Below are 9597 nucleotides of genomic sequence, written 5' to 3'. Positions count from 1 at the left end.
CAGTGGTCTCTCGTTGAAAAAATTGTTCTACTTGTAAAACCATTCAAAGAAATTACTGTGGAAAGCCAGCAAACGAGAAGCCACTTCATCTTCAATAATTCCCACAATAGAGACTCTGAAATTATTCTTATCAAAAGCAAAGATCAGTAGTTCCTTTAGTGGCATTAATACCACAACAGAAGAACTAGAAAACCCAATAAAAAAAGATTTTCAGCATATATAGAAAACAAGTCTTTATGCTTGTGATTTTTATTAGATTCAAAATGAAATTTCAAAAAGAGGATATGCTAGAGGAAATCTCAATAAGAATTAAATTCTGAAGCTGATCAAGATGGAGGTGATCAAGATGGAGGTGAATTTCTAAGTTTTTCTGATTTATTTGATGAATTAGCTTCTGGTAAACGAAAGAATGAAGAATAGCATGTTTTTAAAAAGAAAGAAAAAAAAAACGAAAGAGATGTACAAACGTTTCGATCAACAATTAGAAACATATTTACATTTATCCCTAATTTGAGCAAAATAGCTATGAGATATTTAAATGCCTCAGCATCTTCCATTGAAAGTGAAAAAATTTTCCGCACTGGAGATAACATTTATGAGCCGGCAAAAAATAGGTTATGCCCTAAAAATAGTGAAATTCTCATGTTTTTGCATTGTAAAACCCTTAAATTGTATTTTATTTGTTTTATATGTTTAAACTTTAAACTTATGAAACAATTAAAAATTTAATTTTTTTTCTTAACCTATTCAATACTTTTTCTTATGTAAAGTTTAAACTTTATATTATACATCGTATTATACTTATAATATGTATCGATAAAAGGGATAATTTGATTAGTAACATTTTTTTAATATTCAGTTTGTCATGTAATAAATAATAAATATATAACAGAAATTTATTAGTTTTTATTACTAGCATTGTACGTAACATTGTAACAAAAATACCAAAATGTAAAATTGGCCGATTATCGAAACCGATTAATTGGGGGGAATGGCCGATACGGCCAATTACCGATTACTTACCGATTAATCGGTGCACCCTTAGAATTTGTGTAAATCTGGAAAATAGTGATTCTGAAAATGAAGAACCCAAAAAATTTCTTTACAGATTTCCTTCATAAAAGTTTGATAATGATAATCAAAATTGTTGATCAAATTGTAGCGAATGATCCAAATCACCTTGCATCTTATATGAGAAGTTTCATCACCCATAGGCTAATGAATTCCTCAAACAGCCTTTACTAGACTACATGTAACCTACCTAACCCAACTCTTGAATAAAAATGTTACTGTTAATTAACCATATTATTATTACAGCACATTTGCTAATTTGGCCTTCAACAATCAAGCCTCTCAATTATCTGGCATACCTCTCAGTGTGATTGCCTATGTGCTCCCATTTTCATAAAAATGTTAGTCAAGTCACATACCCTGTTTTACTATTTACTTGGGTTTTATTTCTTTGTACAGTATTGCACTTCAGCATGCCACATTATTTGCTCACCTGCCTCAAAAAAAAAAAAAAAGTTCTAAAGGGAAACAAGTCACTTCATTCATTACCTTTAGGAAGGCTTTAGGTCTGTGTACACACAGTAATCTGGAATTCTTGCTAGTCCAACACCCCTATGTGCAAGGAGTGGCTGGATTAGTGAAAGTTTACTTATTATTATTAGCTTTTTGTTATAGTTATGCTGCTTTTGCATGTATTCATGTAAAATATTTTAATAGTAAATGATTTCTTTTAAATTCTTGTTTTTCCCTGATAAATAAAAGTATACATTCTAATTTTAACCCCCTTTTTTTAACTAGAATACAGTAAAAGAAAAAAAATTGGCTCCAAGTGCAAAATGACAGATGGCTTAAATATATTAAATATTTTTTGCTGAAATGGAAGCACATATTATATATAAGTCCTAAACTACAGTATTTCTCATTTTTATCTAACAAATGTTCCAATAGCAACAAAGAAAAAAAATCTTTAAATATATTATAAACTAAATTTTTTTATAAACATCAAATCTATTTACATTAAGTTCATATTTAGTTAAATTAAAATTTACATTATTTTTTATTTATTTTTAATTAATAATAAACCCTATTTTATGATATGCTTTTACAACTATATAAAAAATTTTTTTCTTGGTTGGCTATTTGGGTGAAGAATTATGTAGTTCACTTATGTAGTAATTCTCTTCTCCCTCTCCTGTACTTTCAGGAATGTAATCATAATTTATATCACTAAATTTAATATGAATTAATAAATGAGTCATGATGAGTATGAATTTTTGTATCTTCAACATATTTTTATATTTTTAATACCATCAGCCAATTTTAATGAGTCATAATATGACTTATTGTAAGTTTTCCAGAATTAGATTGTAAAAACAGAAGTAATTTTTTTTTTTTTTACTATTTGACAAAAGCAGGAAATTCTATGACAATTATTGATGCATCAATTACAGATATATATACATTAACTACATTAACTATAGATATACTAGTAACCTGTTTTTTTTCATTTATTAACCCTAAGCTCTGAAAATGTCTTCTTTCTATGTACCTGGAGACAATCATTTTTACCCCTAATGCTATTGAGGGGAATTTGTATAGCAAAACTAGTCAAATAACCTTCCCTTGGGCAATTTTGTCTCAAATGGATTAAGCCAATTTTAATTCACATTTAAAGAGTTAACTAAAGACAGATCTACTTAAATTATCATAGTTTATTTTATATCTTTTAGTTCATAAAAGAAAACAAAATCTAGCTTAAGAAAACAGTATTATGTATATGGTAATGTAGTACAGAAGAATAAAAGGGAAAGAATAAAAAAAATATTTGTATTTCACCCTCTTTCTTTGCAGGTTAATATATAATAGAGTATGAATTATTTTGAATATATAAGTAAATATTTACAATTGTAATAGAAAATTTAATACAAAGAGTTACTCTCATATACAGACTTTGAAGTACTTTAAAAATTATTTTTTGATTTAATAAAACTTAACATGAGCATTTAAAAATTGAGTCAAAAATAATTTATAAAAGATAAACTTATGTTAAAATGTAAAAAATTGAAAATATTAATTTTTTTCTTACCCTTCACCTGTCAAAGCACAGCATGGTTGTATCCTCCAACGATGTTTTTTTATGGAAGTTAAATTAAGCTGTTTTGTTATTTCTGCTGGAGTCATGCACCCCTTAACATCTTGTTTATTAGCATAAATAAGTACTGCTGCTTTTCTGAGATCCTAGAAAAAAATAATTCATCTCAAAACAATCTTTTCTACAAGTATATAACAAAATTCAAATTAATTCCATATTATTATTATTATTATAAAGTGATTATTGTAATCAAGATTAGCCTTAGGTGCTGGCAGACTAGGTAATTGTATAGGGCCAAATTTCATAGGCCAGTGAATTATATGTAAAGATCATACTTGAAATTTAAATTTTTTTTTTGTGTAAAGTGAACAATAAATATCAATCATTTGAATCTGAAATGCTTTAAGAGATGTAAGCAACTAATATCAACATTCAAGAATTACAGAGTAAGAATAATCTAGCATTTGCATTAAAAGTAAACACAGACAATGAATGCAATGATCCTGGAAAAGTAGTACATTATCAGAATCACTGCATTCATTTATTTAATTAAACAATGGTAATAACATTTCCAAATTTAGATATTATCACTATTGAAGTATCTGAGGCTTTTGACCCATTCTTCCTAAATATTTATAAACAATTAAAATTTTCAATTATGAAATAATGAGCATATCAAATAGACTGAGAAAACTCAAATCACAGTTTTAATAGTTTTTTGACCAATAGAAGGCATGCATGTAAAACTCAAAGCTAAATTTTGATAACCTTACAACTATCAAGAAGACTTTAAATGCATCATCAATGAGAAAACTGACACAGTGATTTGATAGAAATGAGCAGCATTTGATAGAAATGAGGCTAGCCCCATCTGTAAATTAAATTCTGTACGTTCATAAAGTTGGGATAAGTAACAGCATTCAAACAAACAACTATAATGTTTCCAACAACATGATACAAAGTGATACATTTGTAAGATTAATTACAGTGGTACATCTTTTTAGTATTACTATTTAGTTACAGACATTTATATATCAGTTACTATTTAGTAATAGTTTCAGCTTAATTTAATTTTTAATTATTACAGTAGAGCATCAATTACCCGACCCCCGATTAACCGTCACATCGGTTAACTGACCGTTCTAGTTGGCAAATTTCAAATGTCCGCTAGTGATGTGGCGCTACAATATTTGGCTGTCTTGGCTACTTTAATATTATTTTTGTTAAATTTTTGCGTGTTTTAGTTGGCATCAGCAGCTCGACCATTGAAGGGAGGCCAGTATTTAAACGAGACTCAATTTTCTAATTATGAGTGGTGGTTTGTTTCGTGAGCAATAAAATAATTTTTAACGATACAATAGTGATGATTATTATTTTTAAAAAAATTTGTTAGGCTAAACATCAATGAAAATTCAACGTGAAGTTGGTTAATAGCGATATACTAATAAACTAATTACATGGGATATACTAATATCCTAATATACTATACTAATAGTATATTTTTTACCTTCTTTTCGGTTATCCGATTTTTTCAGTTATCCGACCAACCTGAGTCCCCAATTGAGTTGGATAATCGATGCTCTACTGTATTCACTTAATTGAGTACTCATCTCAGCACTGGATGTTATGAAATTTATAACATACTTTTAATATTTGTTTCATTTATGGTAAATTTTTCATGTGGAATCACATTTACATTTTTGACTTTACGTTTTGCTCAAATTTCATCTCAGAAATTTTAAGTCAAAACAAATTATTTTGAAGATTTTGAGGTTATTTCACTTTTTTATCACAAAACATTAAAAGATAAAACATTCACAAAATCCTGAATACTTTCAAATCATTTGATTTACCTTTATGGAAATCAAAGTAGTTAAATAAATAAAACTCATGCCAAAATTGTATAGCTTCTTGATAACAAGCACTGAGTTCAGCGTTAACACGATTTTCTTATATCGCAAATACTTTCGACAAGTATTATATCATCGTCCTCAGGCGAAAAATAATAAATTTGAAAAATAGAACGTGCAGAGTGTTCCAAGTAGAAAACGGTAAATTTTTTCTTGTCAATTTACCCTTTACCCATCCATTCCAGTATTTGAAGCCGTAATGCTAGCCAACGCCATGCTCCTCAAAAAAGGTTTTACGGTTCAACAAGTGCTAGACATTCGTGAAGCGCTGATCTTCATCACCGAAAACAACTATTTCTGCTTCAACCAGAAAGTCTACTTACAGAAGCAAGGGGTCCCATGGGCTCTCCTCTATCTGCAGTATTAGCTGAGCTCGGTATGAGAGACGTGGAACAAAAAACACGCCCCACTTACTATATGCTATACATCACTATACTTACGCCATGTAGACGACATCCTACTAATATGGGAAAATTCATAAAATTTTAAAATGCTGGTAATTAAATTAACATGTTATTTTTTTCAACTTCAAGGGTCATCCTTAACTTTATGCTACATGGGAGTGTCTCAATATATCTCATCTAAAGACAAATACAAAATTCTTTGTGTTCTTGTCAAATTTAAATTTGGTTTTCTTTTTAAGAACATTAATTGTATTTAACTAAACAAATAAAGTGTATTTTCCAGAAAATGTTTGTTTATTTAGTTGTATACATGTTTATTACAATCCCAGAACTATGGTGAATACATAAGCAATAATACACAGAAAACTTCTCTGTAAAATTAAACTTCTCATATATATTTAATTTTAATTAATTAAATAAATGTATCTACATAAGTAAAAACAGATTAACTAATTTGTCAATATTTTAACACATACATTCAGAAAACCTACTTTATTATATAACGGACTTTGGGCTTTAACATACACTCCTTATGCAAATTAGTTCATTAAAATCATGGTTTTACTGTATTATTACTATTGTTGTAAGTGCAGTAACTGCCATTTTTTCAAATAAATATAACAAAATAATTGACTCTTCTTTTGACAGCCTGGATTACAAGTTTTGCTTAAAATCTCCTTAATCCAGCTGAGATTGTAATATAAAATATCTTATTATTATTATTATTTTTTTTTTTTTTAAAGAATGTTCAATTTAAAACTTTCTAAATAATAAATATTTTCACTTGGATTATTAATAATTTTTATTTAAACTTAAAAAATTAAATGTGTATATAAAATTTTAAATATTCTCATAAAAGTAAATAAAATGTTATTTTTTCATTCATAATTTCATAGAAAACACATTTATATATATTACAATCATATCTTTTAAACAATAAAAAACCAGTGCAATTTTTCTTTAATTGATAATTATTAACCTTGAAGTTAAGTTGAAATAAATTTACTGCTAGTTATAAAAAGATATAAAAGAAATAAAACAGTGATAAATTATGCCTTATAAATGCTAAAAAGATTTTGCAATTTTTAATTCTAAAGCTTAAAAGCTCACAAACTAACATTTGACTTGCATCTTTTAAATTAAATTTTCTATTTAATCAATACAAGAATTGAATAAAACTAATTTTAAAGATGAATAAATAATATATTTAATTTACTTGCCTTTTCAACTACAAATATATTTAAAAAACAAGTTATTGATGACTGTTCACACCAGGGCTGCAGAGTTGGTAAAAAAACACTCAACTCAGACTCCTGATAATCTTAGTAGGCCAACTCAGACTCCGGCAAAATTAAATACCAAGTCATTTTATGGGGAGCAGAGGCACTCATAGGGGGTTACCCTACTCTGAACTCTGAAAGGAGCCCAGGGAATTTACCCAAATACTTTTATAGTTAGTATTTTTAATATTTAACTTACATCAATATTTATTTGTACAAAAAAATTAATTTTTAACAAATATTTAATAAGAGGAAAAAAAGGGAACAATAGAATTCTACATCTACATATCTTTATTCTAACTTTTGCACTTCAATTTCACCTTTCCAGAAAAGTTAGTTCAATTAAAAAGTGTGCAATCTAGCTACTTCAGCCCCTTGTTCAGAAAAGATAAATATATACTCTGATCAATTAGTCTGGCTCATTCAGAAAAATAGAATACTTATTTAGGACGGGGATAAGAAAGGAATGAATCAATATTATTCAAATTCAAGTGGGTCAAAATAATTTAACTACTAAACACAAATACTACAAAGAAAACTATCGATACATATTTAATAAATTAAATTGTTGCATTTTGTATTTAAAATAAATGAATTATAACAAAATAAAAATACATTTTTAAAAAATTAATAAATATAAAATAAATTTTCTTTCATTTAAAAAAAAAAAAAACTAAATTAAATTTAAAATGCCAGAGTCAGTCAACACATTTTTCCCAACTCTGGCTCCTCTGGCCAGAAATATGTCCAGACTCTGACTCCACAGCCCTGGTTCACACAATGTAATGAAAATTTTTAAAACCTATTCAGTATGAATGAGTAAAATATTCTTTATAAAGTATTAATTATCATTTATATTCATCATTTACACCAACATTATCATAAACACATATACTAACTGGTTTTCATCTTGTACAACTAAGTTGACTCACTGTACACCAAATTCTCAGTGTTCAGATCATAATATATTATGAAGAATGTTCACTCATTGCAGCACAAGCATCACAGACACCATAAGTGAGCTTGAGTACATCAAGAAAATTGCCAAGCAGGATGGCTTTCTTGTCACAGTTATATAACACTTATTTTCTATTTATGAAACAACAAGAACTGTACATTCACAACCTAAGTATAGGGGGAAGAGTCACTTGGGAATAGCTTAATGTGACTCTTCCCCTATACTGGGGATAGTTTAATGGGACTTGGGAATAGTTTAATGTGACTCTTTCCCTATAGGGAATAGTTTAATGTGACTCTTCCCCGATAAACTAAAAGGATAACTGAAAAATACAGGTTATAAATTGAAATTGTATTATATATGTTACATGCCAGATGATTTCTCCTTATGTACCACAGGTTTGTCATTCTTGGTCTAAGGAAGAAAGTTATGGAGCATAAAAATATGGTTGACAAAATTCTGGGCAATATAATCTTAGTAGATTATGCTAACCAACAAGATATACAAGTTAAGTGGGAGAATGCAAAGATAATTAGATCTTCCAGCAGCCATAACACCTCAGATACTTGGAGACATTAGAAATCTATAAAGCCAAAAGAAAACAACATTGTATGAACTACTGAGAAGCAGATATATCGTCTGCTTGGTATTCTATTTATGAGATCTAACTTGCTCTTATTGTTTCACACTCTGTCACTAAAATAGTGTTATTTTAATTTATGTAAATGCTTTTATATTTGTTTTCTTACCTTCACATCTCTATTTTGTTGAATAAAAAATAAAAAGTAACACAGATTTCCTTTGAGTTTAAAAATTTATATATATTCTATTTATTTTGGAATGCTCTATGCATTTGTTTTCATTAAATTTATTTGTTTTCTAACTGAGGAAGACTTATTAACAGAGGTCAAAACATTTTTACTCTTAACATATTGCTGGAGCTACAAGGTGTTTTTATACTTTTTGTGTGTGTTAACAATTCATTAGATTTAATGTATAAACTCTTCTTTCAAAAGAAATGTAAAACCAAATAATAATCTCATATTTTTACATAATTTTTTTAATTATTTATGAAATAAAAAAGGTGTGTTAAATTTATATCAGACTTTATTTTTACATAAATAATGAAGAGAATATCAAGTATATATTTAATATATTTTCTTCTAATTTTAATTTATTCTGATAATAAATTACTTTCAACTACAAATTAAGAGGGAATATAATAAGATTTATGTATGCTTTATTAGTTACATGACATTTACACCCAGATGAATATTAATAATACCTCAAAATAGATTTAATTAAATGAGCATTTTTACACTGCTATGAAGAAACCACATCAAAATATGATTTAGATCATTTTGCCATATTAGTTATAGTGTTATGTTGACAAAATAAATTATATCCAATAAACAATTTATTTAATATTTGCATAAATTCTTAAGTGATCTGTTGAAGAATGAAATTACTTAAATGTTTTAGAAAATTTAAGTAATTTCATTCTTCTACTTATTAACTTTACCATCAATGAAATATCTAATGAGGGTATGGCATGACATTGATTGAACTCTGAAGATATAGTGCATCCTTGATGACTGAATGTGCCAAGCAATAAGGTACAACACTAAAAATTAAAACAGAAAATTAAAGTTGAAAATTGCACAATCATGTAAATAATAAATATTCTATTTATTATTTACAGAGTGGCCAATGGTTCAGTGAGGTCACACCATTTTCATAATCAAGAGATTAATAGCAATGAGATTCAAAATATCAATGTAATTTTTTTTGTAAAACTATAATTTTCACTTTATTCTTGATGTTTTTTAATTTATTATATTGTCCAAGAGAAAACTGATTTATTTTTAAAAAACTACAAATGAACAAATAAACTGGGTAATAAAACAATAAAATCAACTGTTTCAAGTAACAAGTCAACATC

General features: G+C 27.4%; 1 protein-coding gene across 1 annotated transcript in view; it reads right to left on the bottom strand.

Moving 5' to 3' along the window:
- The window catches only part of LOC111629030 (ADP-ribosylation factor-like protein 5A), a 78368-nt gene that overhangs the window by 46439 nt on the left and 22332 nt on the right, over nt 1–9597 (bottom strand). Inside the window, exon 5 of the mRNA XM_023372897.1 lies at nt 3098–3249. Within this exon, the coding sequence (XP_023228665.1) occupies nt 3098–3249 (152 nt within the window). The remainder of the gene's footprint in view (nt 1–3097; nt 3250–9597) is intronic.

Source organism: Centruroides sculpturatus, unplaced genomic scaffold (assembly GCF_000671375.1).
Source record: "Centruroides sculpturatus isolate CEXI.00-Female unplaced genomic scaffold, Cexi_2.0 scaffold524, whole genome shotgun sequence".
Classification (NCBI taxonomy): Eukaryota; Metazoa; Arthropoda; class Arachnida; order Scorpiones; family Buthidae; genus Centruroides; species Centruroides sculpturatus.
Note: the sequence above shows the minus strand (reverse complement) of the source record. Positions and strands in the feature narration are given on the sequence as shown.